Source organism: Gopherus evgoodei, unplaced genomic scaffold, assembly GCF_007399415.2.
Source record: "Gopherus evgoodei ecotype Sinaloan lineage unplaced genomic scaffold, rGopEvg1_v1.p scaffold_60_arrow_ctg1, whole genome shotgun sequence".
Lineage (NCBI taxonomy): Eukaryota > Metazoa > Chordata > Testudines > Testudinidae > Gopherus > Gopherus evgoodei.
Genome location: NW_022060081.1, coordinates 781,752 through 803,345, shown reverse-complemented (window position 1 = coordinate 803,345; position 21,594 = coordinate 781,752). Strand labels below are relative to the sequence as shown.

The window sequence follows — 21,594 nt, the reverse complement described above, 5'->3', positions numbered from 1 at the left end:
CAGCTCACTGAGGAGCTTCCCTGGCTGATTCTCTTCTGTGCCTGTGCAAAAGCAGCTCCTAATTTCTTCCTTGTTAGTATAGGGTGAGTGTCCCTGCCTGTCCCATAGGAGACTGGTGTCTGATTCCTCAATGGGAAAGCCAAGCTTTTGCTGCAAAGTGCTAACTCAGATCTTCCTGCTGATCAGCCCTGAGCCAGGTCTCCATGTTGCAAATTATTCCAGCAACTGGGAAAGTAATCACAGCAGTCCACAACACCAGCTCTGGCAGCTCTTGGCTTTCGCTGGGACACGATGTAAAAAGAGTATCACTGTTCTGTCTGTTATTACATGAAACCACTTAAATCCTACTTTTTTTAACTTAATAAAATCACTTTTGTTTATTAATAAACCCAGAGCAAATGATTAATACCTGGGGTAGCAAACAGCTGTGCATATCAGTGTTATAGAGGGCGTCAATTTATTAATTTACCCTGTATAAGCTTTATACAGAGTAAAATGGATTTATTTGGGGTTTGGATCTCAGTGGAAACTTGGTGTCTAGGTGCTGGAGACAGGTGACCTGTTGAGCCATTTTCGGTTAAGTCTGCAGCTTTGGGGATGTGGTTCAGACCCTGGGTCTGTGTTGCAGCAGGCTAGTGTATTTGGCTTAACAAGCCAGGGTTCTGAAGTCCCAATCTGGCAGAGAAAATGGGCTCAGAGGTAATTTCAGCACATCAGGTGACAGTCCCAAGAGGGTCTCTGTGATCGAACCATCACACCAGTCTATTAATCTCTCCTCATACGGAAGCCGTTCCATACCCCTAATCAGTTTTGTTGCCCTTTTCTCAATATATATATTTGAGATGGGGCGATCACATCTGCACACAGTATTCCAGATGTGGGAGTACCATGGATTTATATAGAGGCAGTATGATATCATTGCTGGAACACAAAAGCTCTGTAGCAGCAAAAACTGACACAAGTCTTTATATTTGCACTTTCTCCCCTCAGCATGGTGCAAACAAGACAAGGCGCTACAGACGCATGTTCCCCTGGTTTCTGGCTTTCTCCAGTGACACAGGGATGCTTCCTACAGCTCCTCACGTAGTCCTGTCCCCTGCAGTGTGTTCAGGGACCTGCTGGGATTTGGGAATGTGATTATCACCCCATGTGACTGACATAAACCAATTCCAGACAGGGCAAAAAACACATCCCTGCATTGGCCGGGAATCGAACCCGGGTCAACTGCTTGGAAGGCAGCTATGCTCACCACTATACCACCAATGCATCTGGCAAAAGCAGCTCTCCCTGGTGCTACATGTACTAGCAAAATGATTCATTCCTGCACTGCTAATGACCAGGATGGGTGGACAGGCAGCAACCTGTCAGCTCTGAGCACAGACAGGTTCCCACAGTGACTGGGGATGGAGGTGCTACATCCCAGAGGGAGGTGTCACCAAACCCACCTCTCCCCACAGAGAAGGGAAACAAAGATAAATGACCAGAATGACGAACCTTAGCCCCTTTTAAAGTAAATGTTTGTGTTCATTTCCACTACCTACAGAGTGGTTTGTGGCTGATTCCAGTCTCTGCCAGGATATGGGATGATTCAGGCTGTCACTGAGCTGAAGAAGAGAGATGGTTTTAACAGGGATGGCTGCCTGGTCTTAAGGGTGTTTGTCACCTGGTCTGGGTGTTTGGTACATGGGTGCAGTCCCTGCTCCTGGGCCTGTCCTGCACAAAATAACAAAACTTTTCTCCAAAAGGAGATGGGCACACGAGGTCGCCAGGACACAAGGAATGTAACAACACAATTCCTCTATGAGCCATGACTCTGACAAGTGATTGATCTCCCCTCGCTTTTATATTGTGGGTCTTTGTCCCACCTCTGTTGCACCCCATGGGAGGGGTAAGAAGTGAGGTTGTGCTACAGGCATTTCTTTGATCTTTTAGCATTTTATACCTTCCCCCCAAAAGTCCCTTTGCCCCTCCCAACTGGTTGCTTGACTTTGCCGTGAGATAGGAGTTGAGGCAATCTTAAAGTGCACTCTGGGTAACTCTGTGACTCCTCTTACCTGTTCCCGTTACACGAACAAACCCATCTGGCTAGGGAGAAGCAACATACACACTGTGTTCACACGTGTTCGGATAAGAGTATCAAAAGGGGGCTAATTTAGCTACAACAAGTCAGGAAAAAGATCTTGGAGTCATCGTGGATAGTTCTCTGAAGATGTCCATGCAGTGTGCAGAGGTGGTCAAAAAAGCAAACAGGATGTTAGGAATCATTAAAAAGGGGATAGAGAATAAGATTGAGACTATTTTATTGCCCTTATATACATCCATGGTACGCCCACATCTCGAATACTGTGTACAGATGTGGTCTCCTCACCTGAAAAAAGATATACTGGCACTAGAAAAGGTTTAGAAAAGGGCAACTAAAATGAATAGGGGTTTGGAGAGGGTCTCATATGAGGAAAGATTAAAGACGCTAGGACTCTTCAGCTTGGAAAAGAGGAGACTAAGGGGGGATATGACAGAGGTATATAAAATCATGAGAGATTTTGAGAAAGTGGATAAGGAAAAGTTATTTACTTATTCCCATAATACATGAACTAGGGGTCACCAAATGAAATGAATGGGCAGCAGGTTTAAAACAAATAAAAGGAAGTTCTTCTTCACACAGTGCAGTTAACCTGTGGAACTCCTTACCTGAGGCGGTTGTGAAGGCTAGGACTATAACAGCATTTAAAAGAGAACTGGATAAATTCATGGAGGTTAAGTCCATTAATGGCTGTTTGCCAGGATGGGTAAGGAATGGTGTCCCTAGCCTCTGTTTGTCAGAGGGTGGAGATGGATGGCAGGAGAGAGATCACTTGATCATTGCCTGTTAGGTTCACTCCCTCTGGGGCACCTAGCATTGGCCACTGTCGGTAGACAGATACTAGGCTAGATGGACCTTTGGTCTGATCCAGTATGGTCGTTCTTATGTTCTTAAACCCCAAATTCTCCCTCGGGCTGACAAATGAACCTGGATACTAACGCTGGAAATTTCTGAAATACAGACTTTGAACAGCAAACCCGGTCTCTGTGCCCCCCAGGGGGGTCTTTTTGGTTTTGGTCATTGCATTTAGTCTTGTACATACCACAGAGAATGTTTTTTAAAAAAGCCAAACCTTCCCGTCCTGGTCTTCCTTGTCCTGGCAAAAAGCTTCCAAGCAGCACTGACTTTGGGAAGTGTTAAATGAGATAAAACGGATCAGATGAGGTGACCGAGCGGTTAAAGTGATGCTGATAATCCGCATAGATTTGAATCCCATGCTCAGTGGATGGTTATGGTCTCTACCCCTCCTTCCCATAGACCTGTCTTCCATTTGGTACCCAGCCCGTCCCCCAATGATCCTTCCTACCCACAAAACCCTTCAGAAAACAATGAACCTCATGGCTGGATCTGTGTTCTCAGCTTTGCACACTCCCAACACAAACCAACCTTCTCAGGCGGGGGCAGAGCCAGGGGTGGGATGGTTTAATTTTCCCTGCCAGGCTTAACAGCCGGGCCAGGCCTGCCTCCTACACTACACTGAAACCTCTCCCCCTGGGGCTGCGAGAGGCCCTCAAACAAAGCCAGGGTGTGTAGTGCCCAGCCACGCGCAGGTGAAAGGCCCAATTCAGCTGCAGACAAGTAAGATTTGCAGCTGCCTCTGAGGGAAGTGCCTGTGTCCACATTGGTGCTGAACTTTGGTTGGTGGTTTTATGACAGGAACACAAAAGATTCTATAGCAGCAAAAACTGTCACAAAACTTTATATTTCCACCTTCTCCCCTGAGCACGGTGCAAACAGGACAAGGAGCTACAGATGCCTGTTCCCTGACTTTCTGCAGTGACACAAGGATGCTTCCTACAGCTCCTCACGTAGTCCTGTCCCCTGCAGTGTGTTCAGGGACCTGCTGGGATTTGGGAATGTGATTATCACCCCATGTGACTGACATTAAACCAATTCCGGAGAGGGCAAAAACACATGCCTGCATTGGCCGGGAATCGAACCCGGGTCAACTGCTTGGAAGGCAGCTATGCTCACCACTATACCACCAATGCATCTGGCAAAAGTAGCTCTCCCTGGTGCTACATGTACTAGCAAAATGATTCATTGCAGCACCGCTAATGAGCAGGATATGTGGGCTGGAGGCAGCCCGGCAGCTGTGAGCAGAGACAGGTTCCCAGAGGGACTGACAGATGGTGTTAAGGGTCTTCGTCTGTCACCTTCTAGTGGGGGTGTGGGACATGGAGGCAGCCCCCGCTCCTGGGTCTCCTGAGGACATGACGTTTCTGTGCAAAATAACAAAACTTTTCACCAAAAGGGGGGGGGAGGAAATGGCCACACGATGGCACCAGGACACAAGGAATGTAACACAACAAGCTTCCTCTGGGGCAGTGACTGCCAGGTGATTGATCCCCCTCTCCTGTATCCAAACAGCTGCTTGGTTTCCCCTGCCAGGCTGACTCAGTTCTATCCATGGTGACACTGGGACTGAAGGATTAGATCCTATTATTAAAAACTGTAAAAAACCAATTTTAGTCTGACCCTGAGCTCTGTCCTGGCTGGCCGGTGTCGCCAATTCCGTTCCAAAGGCTCTTCCAGGAACTCGCCGGGGACCCTGCACTCCCAGCGGGAGTGAAAGAAGAAACCCCCAGCTCTGGCCTTAGCTCCAGGGTGAGGGGGAATTGACTTCTTTGCTGCTGAGAAGGGAGTCAGGGCAGTTCTCTGGGGAGCAGCGTTCCCAGCCTGAGACCCTCTGGGGCCTGCAGGGTTAGCCTGGTCCTGAGGACACCTGGCTGCTCACCGAACCGACCTCTCAGGAAAGGCAGCGGTTCGGTGCCGCACTTCAGCCTTGTCTGAGCAGCACTCCGGGGCATCCCCCAGGATAAAGATTCGGCGTTGCCCACTCTCAGGAGTTTGCCACAAGTCTCAGGAGAATTATTGTTTTCCCTAAAGCCCCAGCTCCTGGAGTCAAGTGGCTCTGTGACGGTTTCAGCCTTCAGTCGCTGAGATAAAGGAAGTTTCAAGCCCTCCTGCCTGTGCAGAAAGCTACCGAACAGGCCCCCGGTGCATGCCAACAGCTCAACAAGCAGAAGGCAAATAAAAAGACCCCACCCCAAAGCGATTATTTGTCTCATCTCATGATTTTAAAGCCAGTCTTGTGAGTTCTGAACATTTGGGGTTGGCCATACTGCAGACCTATTGCCGAAACCCTCCTACCCCACCCAGTGCACCCAGACTTTCCTAAAGCATCGAGTCCTTCTTCTGTCGGACGCCTGCCTGCCACTGTAAGTGCTTTTCCACAGCCAGTGAGTGTCCCCAGGGCTGAGTCCCCCAGGGCTGCCTCCTCCCAACAGCTCCTCCCCTCACACTGACACCCCATGGACCCTCGTCCCAGCAGCCCCTCCCTCTCACAGAGACACCCCATAGCTCTCCTCCCCACAGCTCCTCCCCTCACACTGACACCCCATGGACCCTCCCCATCACATCCCCTCCCCTCACACTGACACCCCATGGACCCTCGTCCCAGCAGCCCCTCCCTCTCACAGAGACACCCCATAGCTCTCCTCCCCACAGCTCCTCCCCTCACACTGACACCCCATGGACCCTCCCCATCACATCCCCTCCCCTCACACTGACACCCCATGGACCCTACCCCTTACAGCCCCTCCCTTCACACTGACACCCCCATGGACCCTCCCCATCACAGCCCCTCCCCTCACAGTGACACCCCAATGGACCCTCCCCCTCACAGCCCCTCCCCTCACACTGACACCCCCATGGACACTCCCCCTCACAGCCCCTCCCCTCACACTGACACCCATATGGACCCTCCCCATCACAGCCCCTCCCCTTACACTGACACCCCATGGATCCTCCCCTGCACAGCCTCTCCCCTCACACTGACACCCCATGGACCCTCCCCATCACAGCCCCTCCCCTCACACTGACACCCCATGGACCCTCCCCATCACATTCCCTCCCCTCACACTGACGCCCCATGGACCCTACCCCTTACAGCCCCTCCCTTCACACTGACACCCCCATGGACCCTCCCCATCACAGCCCCTCCCCTCACAGTGACACCCCAATGGACCCTCCCCCTCACAGCCCCTCCTCTCACACTGACACCCCCATGGACACTCCCCCTCACAGCCCCTCCCCTCACACTGACACCCCATGGATCCTCCCCTGCACAGCCCCTCCCCTCACACTGACACCCCATGGACCCTCCCCATCACAGCCCCTCCCCTCACACTGACACCCATATGGACCCTCCCCATCACAGCCCCTCCCCTTACACTGACACCCCATGGATCCTCCCCTGCACAGCCCCTCCCCTCACACTGACACCCCATGGACCCTCCCCATCACAGCCCCTCCCCTCACACTGACACTCCATGGACCCTCGTCCCAACAGCCCCTCCCTCTCACAGAGACCCTCCATAGCCCTCCCCCACACAGCCCCTCTCCCTCACACTGACACCCCCATGGACCCTCCTCCCAACAGCCCCTCCCCTCACACAGACACCCCCATGGACCCTCCCACTCACACTGACACCCCATGGACTCTCCCCCTCACAGCCCCTCCCCTCACACTGACACCCCATGGACCCTCCTCCTCGCAGCCCCTCCCCCTCACGCTGAAATCCCCATGGACTCTCCCCCTCACAGCCCCTCCCCTCACACTGACACCCCCATGGACCCTCCCCCTCACAGCCCCTCCCCTCACACTGACACCCCATGGACTCTCCGCCCCCCGAGTCAGCAATGCAGCGGCTCTGAGGCTGCCGACCCGCGCGGGGGCGGGGACCGGGGCGGGGCTCGGGGCTCGGGATCTGGGCTCGGTCCGTCCCCACGCAGCCCGGGGCGGGGCTCGGGGCTCGGCCTAGGAAGGGGCTGGAGCAGCCGGGGCGGAAGCCGGGGAACAAAGGGCAGAGACGCGGGGCAGCCCCCGGGCGGGGCCGTACGAGCCGCTGCTCCCCGGGGGTCCGTGCTGGCGGGGGGGGGATTAACCCCTCCCTGCCCGGCGGGGGGGGGGTCTCCAGCTGGGACCAGCGGCTGCAGGTGAGTGAGAGAAATGCTGGGGGCGGGGCAGGAAAGTGTCTCTCTTTGCACGGGGGTGGGGAGTCCTCAGACCTCACAGCCCCCGGGGTCCAGCTGCGCTCAGGGGCCAAACGGAGGGGGGAAGGTCTGAAAAAGAAGCCGGAGGTGGTGGAGGAGCCAGGGCTGCTGATCGGAGAGGGAGGGAGTTTGGGGGGGGACACCCCTTTTTCTGGACCAGCTGCTGTTGGGGAGAGAGCCAAGCTGGGCACAGAGCTGGGCTTCAGGCCTGTGTGTGTGTATGGACCACTCGTGGGCAAACCCTTCGTGCCCCGATTTAACGTGGACATAAAATACCTTCAGATCCAGGGGTGGGGGGGCTTTTTCTGTCCTATTCAGGGGTCGGCAGCGTGTCCGCAAGTGTCCGTGGTGCAAATGTTGAGGCTTGTGGGGGGGGCACTCTGAGCAGCTTCCCCGCAAGCAGCTCCCCCATCCCTGAGACCTCCGTGAAATGGGGGGGGGGCCCATAGCTGACCAGCCGCTGCTGGCATGGGGGGACCCCAGCAACACGAGTGGTGGAGGGACCCCACCCTAGCTCCCAGCCCCACAGGGTGGTGGGTCCCCTCAACGTCCAGCTGTTGCAGGTGGGGGTGGAGGCAGGGCACTGGACCCTGCTCCATCTCCAGTTTGTCAGGGTTGTTTTTAGTCAATGTCAGGGACAGGTCACAACTTCTGTGAATTTTTGTTAATTGCCTGTGACCTGACCCTGACATAAACTCAAAATATTCAGGACAAATTCGTCGCCTTAATAATGGTACTGACACTTTCCTGTCTTCACTGGCAGTACCTCGCCTGATGCAGCCTACAACTGCATTCGCCTTCTTCATGCCTGCCTCACATTGGCGGCTCGTAGTCACCCTGTGATCAACCAGTACAATCAGGTCTTTCTCCTCCTCTGTTGCTTCCGTCTGAGACGTTCCCAGCTTATAACAAAAAACTCTTCTTGTTAGTCCCTAAGTGCATGACTTTGCACTATTAAATTTCATCAAGGTCATCCAGGTCTTGTGTGATATTCTGGGCCTCCTCTGTACTGGCAGTCCCCTCCAGCTTTGTGTCATCCGCAAGTTCTGTTAACACGCTCCCACTTTTTGTGCCAAGGTCATAGGCTGTGACTCTGGGTGCTCTGGGGCTGGCCAGCCCCCTCCCCAGTCAGCTGGGTCAGGAAGAGGCGGGTGAGGGGGGGCCTTGGGGGAAGGGGTGGAGTGGGGGCAGGACCTGGGGTGGAGCAAGAGTCGAGCACACACTCCCGGGAACTCAAAAAGTTGGCACCTCTGGCCAGTCATTAATAAAAATGTGAAATAAGATTGGTCCCAAGACCGATCTCTGAGGAACTCAGTAGTAACCTCCCTCCAGCCTGACAACCCACCATTCGCTGTGACCCCTTGTAGTCTCCCCTTTAAGCGGGTCCTTATCCACCTTTCAATTCTCACATAAATCCCCATCTCCTCTGTTTTAATGAATAGTTTCCCATGTGGAACTGTACCAGATGCCTTACTGACATCCAGGTAGATTAGATCCACTGCATTTCCTTTGTCTAAAAAATCAGTTACCTTCTCCAAGAAGGAGATCAGTTTGGTCCGTCATGATCTAACTTTCATAAAACCATGTTGTATTTTATCCCAATTACCTCTATGTCCTTATCTACTTTCTGTCTGGAAGTTTGTTCCAAGGCCTTGCATACAGTTGAGCTCAAACTCACAGGCCTGAAGTTTCCTGGATCACTTTCCCTCCCCCAAACACTTTCTAAAAAATAGGGACTATATTAGCAATTCTCCAGCCATAGGGTACAACCCTCAATTTTACAGTCCTGGTGAGAGGGGATGGGTCTGTTCTGTAATCAAGTGACATAGCATTTTCCCAGTGTAGAATCAGAGAAATGTGGGGCTAGAATGAACCTCGAGAGGTCACCTATTCCAGCTCCCTGCACAGGCGGAATCAAGGAAACCTAGATCATCCCTGCATGTGTGTCCAACCTGCTCTTAAAAACCTCCAGTGGTGAGGATTTCACAGCCTCCCTTGGTAACCTATTCCAGTACTGAAGTAGCCTTTTTCGCAACAGTCGTCTGTTTGACCTAGTTTTAATTTGTGATCCACCATAACCCCCAGAGCCTTTTCAGCCTCATCAGTTGTTCCCCATTTTGTAGTTGTGCATTTATAGCAGTTCCCACTTCTATTTACTGAATTGCATCATGTTGATTTCTGACCAATTCTCCAATGTGTCAACGTCATTTTGAATCCTAATCCTGCCCCCCAAAGAACTCCCAGCCCTGTCCAGCTTGGCGTTTGCTGCAATTTTATAAGCATCCAATCCATTGTCCAAGTCATTCATGAAAATTTTGAATGGTACCAGACCCAGCACTGACCCCTGTGGGGCCCCACTCATAGAATCACAGAATATCAGGGTTGGAAGGGACCTCAGGAGGTGTCTAGTCCAACCCCCTGCTCAAAGCAGGACCAATTTCCAACTAAATCATCCCCGTCAGGGCTTTCTCAAGCCAGACCTTAAAAACCTCTAAGGAAGGAGATTCCACCACCTCCCTAGGGAACCCATTCCAGTGCTTCACCATCCTCCTAGGGAAATAGTGTTTCCTAATATCCAACCTAGACCTCCCCTACTGCAACTTGAGACCATTGCTCCTTGTTCTGTCATCTGCCACCACTGAGAACAGCCGAGCTCCACCCTCTTTGGAACGCCCTTTCAGGTAGTTGAAAGCAGCTATCAAATCCCCCCTCATTCTTCTCTTCTACAGACTAAACAATCCCAGTTCCCTCAGCCTCGCCTCATAAGTCATGTGCTCCAGACCCCTAATCATTTTTGTTGCCCTCCCCGGTACTCTTTCCAATTTGTCCACATCCTTCTCGTAGTGTGGGGCCCAAAACTGGACACAATACTCCAGATGAGGCCTCACCAGTGCCGAATAGAGGGGAATGATCATGTCCCTCGATCTGCTGGCAATGCCCCTATTTATACAGCCCAAATTGCCATTAGCCTTCTTGGCAACAAGGGCCCACTGTCAACTCATATCCAGCTTATCGTCCGCTGTAACCCCTAGGTCCTTTTCTGCAGAACTGCTGCTTAACCAGTCGGTCCCTACTCTGTAGCAGTGCCTGGGATTCTTCCGTCCTAAGTGCAGGACTCTGCACTTGTCCTTGTTGAACCTCATCAGATTGAACTAAATGAACTAAAGCCTGTTCGGAAATCTCTCCAGTTACCCTGGCCGGCTGCAGAATAACATCCACGTTTTCTTTCAGTTCATCCCAGCCTCCCTTGGGACAGGACAGGGAAATGGCTGAGATGGAGCCCGTTCAGGTAGGAATCACGGGGGAGTTGCTGGTGGGTTGTTTTTGGAGGGAGAGGGGCAGTAAACAGCTAGGAGGTGGGAGCGTCTGAGGAGTTTGATCTGGAGGGAGGGGGACAAATCTGCTGGAACTTGGGGTCTAGATTCTAGGGGCAGCCCCATGGGGATTGAGGGAGGAAATGGCACTATTGTGGAACAGGAAACAAACCTTCTGGACAGGGCTAGAAGACGGTCTGACAATCCCTGGATTGCTGGAGCATGACCCTTCTAGTCAGAGGTTGCAATGAAGGGGGCATCCACCAGTGAGGCCTGCGGGAGATGCTCCGCTCCCTCCCACGCACACCCCCAGCTGCTGTTATTGGGGGAGGTGTTGGGATTCCTACTGGGGGCTGCCCCTTGACTTGCCTGGGGGCTACATCAGCTGTATCAGCCCCCTGGCTAGTAGGTGAGTGTGGAATGTGAAGACCCTGCCCCCTATCTCTGCTGGATGTCCCGTGAGACCCCAAACCTTCATTCTCCCCGACCTGACTCACAGGAAGGCTGGCAAAGGCCCATCCACAGTCAATGTCCTGGTTAATGGGAACCATCAAAATGCCAAAGCAACATTAACGGCCCACACTGCATAGTTACAATAGGCCCTCAGAGTTATATTTCCTATTCCTAGTTTCAGATACAAGAAAGATACATTCATATAAATAGGATGATCACACTCAGTAGATTTCAGAGTAGCAGCCATGTTAGTCTGTATCCGCAAAAAGAGCAGGAGTCGTTGTGGCACTTTAGAGACTAACGAATTTATTTGAGCATAAGCTTTCATGGGCTGCAGCCCACTTCATCAGATGCATGCAGTGGAAAATACAGTAGGAAGATATGTATATACACAGAGCACATGAAACAATGGGTGTTACCATACACAGTCTAAGGAGAGCGATCAGTTAAGGTGAGCTATTACCAGCAGGAGAGAAACAGAAACTGGTTGTAGTGGTAATGAAAATGGCCCATTTCCAGCACCTGACAAGGAGATGTAGGGAACTGGGGCGGGTAGGAGGGGAGATAAGCATGGGGAAATAGTTTTACTCAGCAGATTATAAGCTTTGTAATGATACCTTACAAGAGACCTTTCACATGAAGCATATTCCAGTTACATCATATTCACACTCATTAGCCTGTGTTCATAACATCATATGGAGTGCGACGTCCCAGAGGGGTGAGGTTCTCTCTCACTCTCTCCCCTCACCCCGATGCCACCTGAGGAAGGTGGAGGTGAGTGTAGCGAGTTCCCCCTGGGTTGCCACCTGGAAATGGGGCCCCACTGAGCTCCCCTGACCCACCAGCCAGGGCTCCCTTTTGCACTGTACTTCTGTGACACGCCGCAGAGCCCTCTCTAGGCTGCACTTCCACCAGCATTCACACAGATAGAGGCACACCCAGGCGCAGTTACCTCACCACAACACCCTCACTTCTGCGCTGCGGCCTTCAGAGCTGGGCGGCCAGAGGGTGGCAGCTGCAGAGCCAGAGAGGGCCCAGTTCTGAAGGCAGCCGTGCAGAATTAAGGGTGGCAATATCAGGACCCCCCTCCAATAACATTGTGACCCCTTCCCCAACCCTTTTGGAGTCAGGACCCTGAGAGAGACACCACTGTGACACTTCAGATTTAAAGATCTGAAATCATGAAATTGACAATTTTTAAAATCCCCTGACTGTGAAATTGACCAAAAAGGATGGTGAATTTGGTAGGGCCCGGGGTATGAATCTGGAGGTGGAAGGCAGTTTGGGTGAAAGCGACCATGAAATGGCAGATGTCATGACTGTAAGGAAAGGAAGGAGAGAAAACAGGAGAATAAGGACAATGGACTTCCACAAAGCAGAGTTCAACACCCCTAGAGAGCTGTCCGGCAAGGGGGAAAGGTGTTTAGGAGAGGCGGCAGTTCCTCAAGGAGAAAATATTCCTGGAGCAACAGCTAGGGTCGCCAACTATCTAAACACACAAACCCAAACACCTTTGCCCCACCCCCTTCCCCAAAGCCACGCCCTCCCCCTTTTCCGAGACCCCGTCCCCACCACTCCACATCCCCTCCTTCTGTCGCTCCCTCCCCCCACCCTTACTCACTTTCACTGGGCTGAGGCAGGGGATTGAGGTGCGGGCTTTGGGGTGGGGCCGAGGGGTTTGGAGTATGGGAGAGGGCTCTGGGCTAAGCCTGGGACAGGGGTTTGCATAAAATTCATCCTAACATCCCTGTGAAGAATATGGGGTGCAGTGTCACAGTGGGATTCTGCTGCCTGCCTGTCTTCCTGAGCGTCCGTGTGGTTGGCCCTCCTCCCCTGTGAATTGTGGGGCTGTGACTGGGGCAACAGGTCCTGAGGGAGGGGCTCTTGCTCTTTCAGGGGCCGGTGAGCTTCGAGGAGGTGGCTGTGTATTTCACCAGGGAAGAGTGGGCTCTGCTGGACCCCGCTCAGAGAGCCCTCTACAGAGCCGTCATGCAGGAGAACTATGAGAATGTGACCTCGCTGGGTAAGAATTCCCGTCCCCTCCGTTCTTAGAAGGGGAAGTGACTAGTTAAGGTTCACCATATCCTGCGATGTAACCTTAACTCTGCCCTGTTTCAGCATCACCCCAACATGCCAGTGACACACACACCAGTACCCTGTACTCTGCTCTGGGGAACAGAGCCCAGGAGCAGAACAGCACAGCACAAAGTCTAATGTCGTCGCTTGGCTAAGGCAAAACTTGGGTTCAGGTCTGGCATAAAGAACAGAAGCTGCCTGCCCCTGGCCAGCACTCAAGAATAGACTCCAACAAGAAACTGCAGAACTAGAATTTATTTGCAAGCGAGACAGCATCAAATTAGGCCTGAATAAAGACAGAGAGTGGATGGGTCACTGCAAAAACCCTGTTCTTGCCAGGTCCTGTGATCCTGAAAGCAGGCAGAGCCTGATGTCTGTTCACAGCCTGACTTTTACTAACGTTGCTTTATATGCGCAGGGCCTGACCACTACTTTATGTCAGGCCCCAGGCCTCACACCAGGCCTCTGATATAGGATACTACGCTGTCCTTGGTCCCCTCCTCTTCTTCCTCTAATCTCTGGGTAATCTCATCCACAAACACCGCTGGGGACTCACGGATCTACCTCTCTACTCCAGACCCGTCTCCTTCTGTCCAAACTGAAATCCCAGCCAGTCTCTCTAACCCGGGGACACCAACGCGGTGCCCATGGGCACCATGGTGCCCGCGGGGGCATCTAAATGCTCCGCGTCCTGGCCAGTGGTGGAGCATCTGCTGAAATGCCGCTGAATTTCTGCGGCATTTCGGTGGCGACACCTCATGATGACACGACGTCATCGAGAGGCATTGCTGCTGAAATGCCGCAGAAGTTCAGCGGCATTTCAGTGGATGCTCCACCACAGCAACAGTCCTTCATCTGGTGCCCACCAGATGAAAAGGTTGGGGAGCACTGCTCTAACATCTCCTTTGGAAAGCCTGTCCATCAGCTCAAACTCAACAGTTAAAATGGATAAAACTAACCTCTTAATATTCCCCGCAGCCATCTCACCATCTCTTTTTTTTTTTTCTCTCTATCGTTGTGGAAAGCATCACTGCCACGCAGGCCTGTATCTTTGACAAAGACCCCTCCCCGTGTTCTCATGACGTGTCTACATCTTGGATTGTCTTTCTGCTGAATGTCCCTAAACTATGGCCGGTCCTACCCATCCACAGAGCCGAAATTCTTGTTCAAAGCTCTCATCATCTCCTGCCTCAGTTACAGAAACATCGTTTACTCTGACCTTGACAAGTGCGAACGCAGAAGAAAACTCCTATAAAGCTACCGCATATGACCTATGAGGAAAGGATGAAAGAACCGGGAATGTTTAATCTTGGGAAAAAAAACTGATAATGGTCCTCAACTATGTTAAAAACTGTTATAAAGGGGGACAGTGATAATTGGTTCTCCTCGTCCACTGGGTTAGGATAAGGAGTAATTGACTTGATCTGCCGCAAGGGAGGTTTGGGTTGGCTAGTAGGAAAAACTTTCCAACTATAAGAATCATTAACTACTGGAATAGGTTACCAAGAAAGGTTCATAGAGTCATAGAATATCAGGGTTGGAAGGGACCTCAGGAGGTATCTAGTCCAACCCCCTGCTCAAAGCAGGACCAATCCCAACTAAATCATCCCAGCCAGGGCTTTGTCAAGCCTGACCTTAAAAACCTCTAAGGAAGGAGATTCCACCACCTCCCTAGGGAACCCATTCCAGTGCTTCACCACCCTCCTAGTGAAATAGTGTTTCCTAATATCCAACCTAGACCTCCCCCACTGCAACTTGAGACAATTGCTCCTTTTTCTGTCATCTGTTACCACTGAGAACAGTCTAGATCCATCCTCTTTGGAGCCCCCTTTCAGGTAGTTGAAAGCAGCTATCAAATGCCCCTCATTCTTCTCTTCTGCAGACTAAACAATCCCAGTTCCCTCAGCCTCGCCTCATAAGTCATGTGCTCCAGCCCCCTGATCATTTTTGTTGCCCTCTGCTGGACTCTCTCCAATTTGTCCGCATCCCTTCTATAGTGTGGGGCCCAAAACTGGACACAGTACTCCAGGTTTGGGCTCACCAGTGCCAAATAGAGGGGAATGATCACGTCCCTCGATCTGCTGTCAATGCTCCTACTAATGCAGTCCAATATGCCGTTGGCCTTCTTGGTAACAAGGGCACACTGCTGACTCATATCCAGCTTCTCGTCCACTGCAATCCCCAGGTCCTTTTCTGCAGAACTGCTGCCTAGCCAGTCGGTCCCCAGCCTGTAGCAGTGCATGAGATTCTTCCATCCTAAGTGCAGGAAGAACTCGAGTTTTTGTTTCATTCTCCCCACCTGAAAAGCTGGCTACCAGAAGACAGAAAGCCTTTGTAGAAGGATGCTCCCCCTGCTTTTTCCTCACTTATCTGAGTTTCCTTTGTGTCCCTTCCTGCTCCAGAGCATACTTTCCTTTATTTAGGACAGACCAGTTTGCCAACCTGTTTGGGCAGGGCTGTGGCTTTTGGAACAGGTGATAATAACTTTCCGACAGGGAAATGTTACAACTTCACCTATAACTTTGCCACACACCTTATATCAGGACAATACCGAGCAGCACGTTATGAGTTTGCAAATGATCCCTCCCAAGGCGTACTTTGCACAAAGATTTTTACAATAGGGCGTGGGGTGTGAATCCAGGGGTGCGTTCGGTCCCAGCCTTGCTAAGAGGTGGGGAAATCCATATCCTTCTTGCTCATTGTTTGCAATGTGTCAGCGTGTGGGCAATTGGAGCTACCAGGGTATTCTCAAAAGCTCCGTTGATATGGAACCTAAAGAACAGACAGAAGAGACCCATGTCTGTCTCTTCACCTGCCCTGAGAGGAAACAGCCCTTTTCTAACCACGAGGGAGCAATGCAGCACATTGGGGGAAATGAGGCACGAGCAGGAGTCATACAAATATTACAAAAAATCCCCCACTTTGTCAGAGCCCCATTAAACTAAACCACATTATTCCGACCGTAAACACCCCAGTAGCCCAGTCTACATGCAGTGTTCCTATCTGCAGCAGTCACAAACCCTCTTCCCCGCAGGCTCCTGGAGTCCGTCTGTCCTGAAGTCACCTGACCTGATTCTTACTTTTCACATTCTCCTTTTCTAGGGGAATTAGAGTCTGTTAGTCCTAAATTCTCCAGCCTTCCATGTTCATACCCCCCACCTCCATTACAGCTCTCCTGACATCTACTGCTCCTGACAGCCTGCATTCAGTGTCGTCCCCGCTCCCTCCTATTCCTCACTACGCTGCACCCCACCAGCCCATGCTCACCAGTCCCGGCTTCCCTCTCTCTCTCTCCTTCTTTCTGGGCCTCTGAGATCAGCAAGAAGCATTTGCAGGGGGCCGTCGCTCTGCAGGACATGGAGTTACCATCTCTGTGTTCTAGGAGCCCCGTTGATGATGAGCGTCTGCCTGGTGTGTGTTCCTGACACAGATGGAGGTAGTTAAAATGCCCCCATAGAAAGTGTGTCCTGCACCTCTGAGCACAGGCGCTGACTCTGTGGGTGCTCTGGGGCTGGAGCACCCAAGGGGAAAAATTGTAGGTGCTCAGCCCCCACTGGCAGCCTCGCAGATCAGCTTCTTTCCCTCCCTGCCAGCACTCCCGCCCACCGCAATCAGCTGTGCAGCGGGTGCAGGGTGCGCTGGGGGTGGGGGAGGAGCAGGGACAGGAAGTGGCAGGGGAGGGGTGGGGGTTTGGGGGAAGGGGTGGAGTAGGGGCAGGGTCTGGGGCGGAGCAGGGGTGAAGCACCCCTCCCACCCTGGAAGCATGGGGCATTGATATCTCTGCCTCTGAGCATCTGCGGGGCTGCCCTGGGATTTTATCCTCAGCCCATTTTAGAGCAATAAAATCATGACACTTTTTGGTGACAAATGAATTCCCCTCATCTTCCTGAGCAGGGTTTCCAGTATCCAGCCCTGACGTGAGCTCCCAGCCGCAACGAGGGGAAGAGCCGTTGGTCCCAGATCTCCAGGGCTCGGAGGAAAGGGAGAGCATCTGCACTGGTGAGGCATCATTAAACAAACTCAAAAACTGTCCGTGCCTGAAGGAAACAGCTGGGATTCCCTACAGAGACCTTGTGAGCTCTCTGTGTCCAGCATGTGTCATACACTCACAGCCAATACTACTCCTGGCTTCCCACCCACCCTGACTGACCCCTGGCAGTAGCTCCCTCCCTTCTCCCAGGAGTTTTTGGGTGAGATGTGGCGGTAGAATTGATCCTCTCCTGACTCCCCATGGGGAAGAGTTTGAGGAAATTCAGTTCCAGATTTTTTTCTGTCTCTCTAGCACAGACTCTCTCTTTTCCATTCCTGTTTCTGAGGTTTCCCTCTCTATCCTAGCAGGTGATGGGATGGTGAGTGAGAAGAGAGAGCAGAATCCTGAAGAGGAAGATACTGAGCAAGTCGAACTGCACAGGGCATTATCACGAAGAGCCAAAGGGAACGTGCCTGGGAATTGTGAGCAGGGAGATGGTTATAGACATCTGCAAAGGCCAGAGCAGCAGCCGGGAAACCAGACAGAGGAAAAAGTGGGTAAATCCATTAATTGTTGGGACACTCACAAAGATGTCAAGGGATCCCCAGCCCAGCCGAGAATCCTCAGGGGAAAGAGAAACAACACAGGCACAGAGTGTGGGATAAATGTCAGTAGATGCTCAGACCTTATTAACCATGAGGGAATCCAGACAGGAGAGAGACCCTATGAATGCGGTGAGTGTGGGAAAACCTTCACTCAGAGCTCAGCCTTCATTACACATCGGAGAATTCACACGGGAGAAAGGCCCTATGAATGCTGTGAGTGCGGGAAACATTTTGCTCAGAGTTCAGCCCTTCTGATACATCAGCGAATCCACACAGGGGAGAGACCCTATGGATGCTGTGAGTGCGGGAAAAGCTTCAGTAACAGCTCAGCCCTTATTACGCATCAGAGGATCCACACGGGGGAGAGACCGTATGAATGCAGTGAGTGCGGGAAAAGCTTCACTCAGAGCTCAAACCTTACTATTCATGAGAGAATCCACAGAGGAGAGAGACCCTATGAATGCTGCGAATGCGGGAAAAACTTCCCTCGGAGCTCAGCCCTTATAAGGCATCAGAGAATCCATGCGGGGGAGAGACCCTACGAATGCCGTGAGTGCAGGAAAACCTTCACTGAAAGCTCAGACCTTCTTATACATCAGAGAGTCCACACAGGAGAAAGACCCTATAAATGCAGCGAGTGCGGGAAAAGCTTCACTAAGAGATCAGTCCTTGTCACGCATCAGAGGATCCACACCGGGGAGAGACCTTACGAATGCTGTGAGTGCGGGAAAAGCTTCACTCAGAGCTCAGCGCTTATCGCACATCAGCGAATCCACAGAGGGGAGAGACCCTACGGATGCTGTGAGTGCGGGAAAAGCTTCACTGACAAATCAGCCCTGGTCGCCCATCAGAGAATCCACAGCGGAGAGAGACCCTATGAATGCAGCGAGTGTGGGAAAAACTTCACACGTAACTCGGCCCTAATTACGCATCAGAGGATCCACACGGGTGAGAGACCCTATGAATGCCATGAGTGTAGGAAAAACTTCCATCAGAGCTCAGCCCTTACTTACCATCAGAGAATCTGCCGGGGCAATAACCATAATTAAGACCTTGTCTATGGCTGTCGAAAAGATTTTTTTTTCTTTAATACATTTGCTAATTCCCATATAGTGACCCTCAAGGCTGTTTGTACTCTTTGCTTCACCGTGGTCCTGCAGGTCCCCCAGGGGAGTTGCCAACTTCTGCCTTTTGTAGCTCAACCTTCTTTTAAGTGAAGCCCAAGGTCCTTTCTACCTACTCCATTGTTCTATCAATAGTGGGACTGTACGTCCCACCTGCCAGGAATGTCCTTCAGACACAGATGGGGGAAACAGGGGCAGGGCTGCCCAGAGGATTCAGGGGGCCTGGGGCAAAGCAATTTCAGGGGCCCCCTTCATAAAAAAAAGTTACAATACTATATTCTAGTGGGGGCCCCTGCGGGGCCTGGGGCAAATTACCCCACTTGCCCCCCCCCCGCCCCCAGGCGGCCCTGAACGGGGGTTATCTCAGCTAGCTACATTGAGGTAAAATATTCATTTCCACTGTGATTCTTGAGGCATTCACTAGCTGAACTATTCTTGCAGGAAAGACCTGACCCGTGTCTCGATGCCCAGGTTATAGAGAATGTTTCCTCGTGACCTGACCTAACCTCTGTCATTGTCCTAATCTCAACAAACCTTAAGCATCACACTTATACTTTGCCTCCCACTGCAAAGCAATTGGTAAAGTCACCGGGTCCCAGTTGTTGTCACGTTGCTCTGAATTGGGATGAGTAGCAGTTATGTTTGGTACCTTTATCCTCATTTAAAATGTATTTAACTATAACAAGGAGCCTGAGCAGGGGGGAGAGTGTCAATTCAGCGTCTGTGGTGCTGAAGCAGATGGGAGGATTCCCTGATTCCCCACCCTCCCATCAGAGTTACTCTCTGTCCGAGCCATGTAGAATTGATCTTTTCCACCTTCAAACTCTCCGCCTCCCAAAGGGTCACGTGATGAGGGGTTCTCAGCTCACTCTTTGATTTCCTTGATCCTAAATCAGACTCATCAGGACTGGAGCGGAAAGTGTCACAGACCCGGATGAGGAATTCAAGTGTGTCCAAAACACAGTCTGATCATTGAGTTTAAATGCCGCTCTCCATCCTTTTGCAAAGCAGCTTCTGGGCTTTTTCCTGCTGAGTGTGGACTGTTTGCAGATTAGAAGTTTGGCTGTTCCCCCTCCCCCACTATGATGAAGCTAAAACTTTCCTAAATAACATGATGCAATAAAAGGAGACAGTGCTGAACAAAGCACCTTTGAACATATCCGAGAAGAACACAACGTGAACCCCTTGTCCTGACTGTGAGTCATCAGATATAATCTGCTCTGGAATTTTACTTTATCTAAAACTGAAAGTGTCTTATTCCTCTGTGTTGTGGATTTTTCTCCCTTTCCTAAAGGCCGTTTGGTTACATATTGGGGCACTAGTTTTGTTTGAGAGAATGTAGCTCAGATTTATTGGGGACTTTGAGACAGCTGGCTATCCGGCAAAAATAGCCATTTATTTTATTCTTGCTTTTCCGCCACCTCACCATGATGACAATTCGGTCAACTCTGGAGATTCTAATGCAGTTCTATCAACACGGGAGAGTACTCCAATAGGACATGCTACCAAGCAAACATTCATGTTTTTAATTCTCCACTTTGAAATGCTGAACAACAACCCACTCCAAATTCTACAATGTACTGAAGGAGCTGCATGCGATCACTGTATTGTTCAGTTCGTTAGGCCGATATTATCTCAGGTGACCCGAGGAGAAAGTACCACGATATGTGGCTTGGAGTTTTGCCATATGCTCACGCAGTTGGTTCCCAAAGCAGTTATGAACCAGGGCCTACAGAAGGTTACGCCTGCAGATATCTCCTAGCTAAGATTTTGACTGATTAAACATTGTCCCTAACTATGCAAATATGGAGGAAATAGAAGCAGTGTTTGTGTTGAACTAACCCTCTGTAGGTGCTGCAAAGGAGTGTAAAATGAAATCTGTGTTGCACATGAGATAGCTGAAGAAAAATAACTATTTTTTTAACAGAAACTCTGCCTGGTGTAGCTTACAGAGAGTCCGATTCAGGTCTGTGTCTGGTTCCTAACAGAGACCTGTGCCACCAGAGAGATTGACGCCTAGGCTCCTGGACAGCAAATGGGGAGAAACTGGCACCTTGGAATGGGATCCACAAAACCTGTCATGCTAGGTGGCTTCTCACCTAAGGTAGCCAGGGGAGATGCCAGCCCCCTGCTGTCCCTCCTCATCACCTCTCCACCCTCAGCTTCTTGCTTCTCCCTCCTCTCCCTGACAGCTGGATTTACGGCCACAAGGGAGCAGCAGATCATCTGGGTCTGACCTCATGTATAGGAGAGGCCACCGACATCACCCCTCAACTGTGCCATGGCCGGAGAACAGGAGGAAACCAGGTGCACCAGTGGCTGACGCCCGTGCAATGGCAGAAACACGCGGATGGCGATGTGCCCTTGTTGCCAAGGCATTTGAGATTCGTTGTCCCAAATCAGAGGGAAGTGGAAATGTGTGAGGAATTTTATACCCTCAGTTGATAAATGAGGTAAAAATTGAGTGGAACACCATATACATGTTTGGGAATTAGAGAGAAAATGGAGGGAAAACATGCAAGGACTTTATATCAAGCAATAATCAAGAATTTGACAAAATCAGCAACCTTGGAGAAGATCTGATGTTAATATATCGTTAGATGGAAAAATCTCAGGGGATAATATCAGTCACAGATAATTAGAGAAAAACAGGGCAATATTTTTAAGGATGCTATGTCACTATTTTAGAATTAAGGAGTAAGTGGGGGTGAAAACCTATTTATTTGTTCACAGAGAAAAACACCAATATCAATGTTCAGTAATTTGAGAGACAGGCGGGGGGCATTATAGAGACGTGATCAAGAAACGACAGAAGGGGACGATTCCCCTTTGGCTGACAATCACACAGCAGCAAGGAGCCCTGGGCAATGCTGCTTTAATAGGGAACAGGATGAGGGTGGATGCAGCCAGCGGG

General features: G+C 51.1%; 1 protein-coding gene, 1 long non-coding RNA gene and 2 other non-coding genes across 8 annotated transcripts; 2 read left to right on the top strand and 2 right to left on the bottom strand.

Moving 5' to 3' along the window:
* Window positions 1-1,194: 1,194 nt before the first annotated feature.
* On the bottom strand, window positions 1,195-1,266 carry TRNAG-UCC. The gene has a single exon. It is a non-coding gene; the product is annotated as a tRNA-Gly (tRNA).
* A 2,733-nt stretch (window positions 1,267-3,999) lies between these two features.
* TRNAG-UCC lies at window positions 4,000-4,071 on the bottom strand. Its single transcript has one exon. It is a non-coding gene; the product is annotated as a tRNA-Gly (tRNA).
* A 2,839-nt stretch (window positions 4,072-6,910) lies between these two features.
* LOC115643477 lies at window positions 6,911-12,842 on the top strand. The gene is made up of 3 exons (XR_003998326.1): window positions 6,911-7,081; window positions 10,370-10,427; window positions 12,802-12,842. It is a non-coding gene; the product is annotated as an uncharacterized LOC115643477 (long non-coding RNA).
* Window positions 12,843-12,893: 51 nt separating this feature from the next.
* Window positions 12,894-21,144, top strand: LOC115643462 (zinc finger protein 660-like). Of its 5 annotated transcripts, none has more exons than XM_030547524.1 (4): window positions 15,613-16,392; window positions 16,876-16,980; window positions 17,317-18,504; window positions 20,608-21,144. In XM_030547524.1, exons 1-4 carry the CDS (start codon window positions 16,338-16,340, stop codon window positions 20,691-20,693), a joined length of 1,434 nt encoding a protein of 477 aa, XP_030403384.1. In that variant the 5' UTR covers window positions 15,613-16,337; the 3' UTR covers window positions 20,694-21,144. The 5 variants fall into 5 exon arrangements, with proteins under 5 accessions (XP_030403385.1, XP_030403384.1, XP_030403386.1 ...); XM_030547526.1 differs by lacking the exon at window positions 20,608-21,144 and adding an exon at window positions 19,577-20,573; XM_030547525.1 differs by lacking the exons at window positions 15,613-16,392; window positions 20,608-21,144 and adding an exon at window positions 12,894-12,928 and having other exon boundaries at window positions 17,317-18,664.
* Window positions 21,145-21,594: the final 450 nt, after the last annotated feature.

Coding starts and splice junctions, on each gene's coding strand:
- LOC115643462 (XM_030547522.1), top strand. CDS start 16,338: ATGGAGTTACCATCTCTGTGTTCTAGGAGCCCCGTTGATGATGAGCGT. Junction 16,393..16,875: donor TGATGATGAGCGTCTGCCTG/GTGTGTGTTCCT, acceptor CTTCCTGAGCAG/GGTTTCCAGTATCCAGCCCT. Junction 16,981..17,316: donor AAGGGAGAGCATCTGCACTG/GTGAGGCATCAT, acceptor TCTCTATCCTAG/CAGGTGATGGGATGGTGAGT.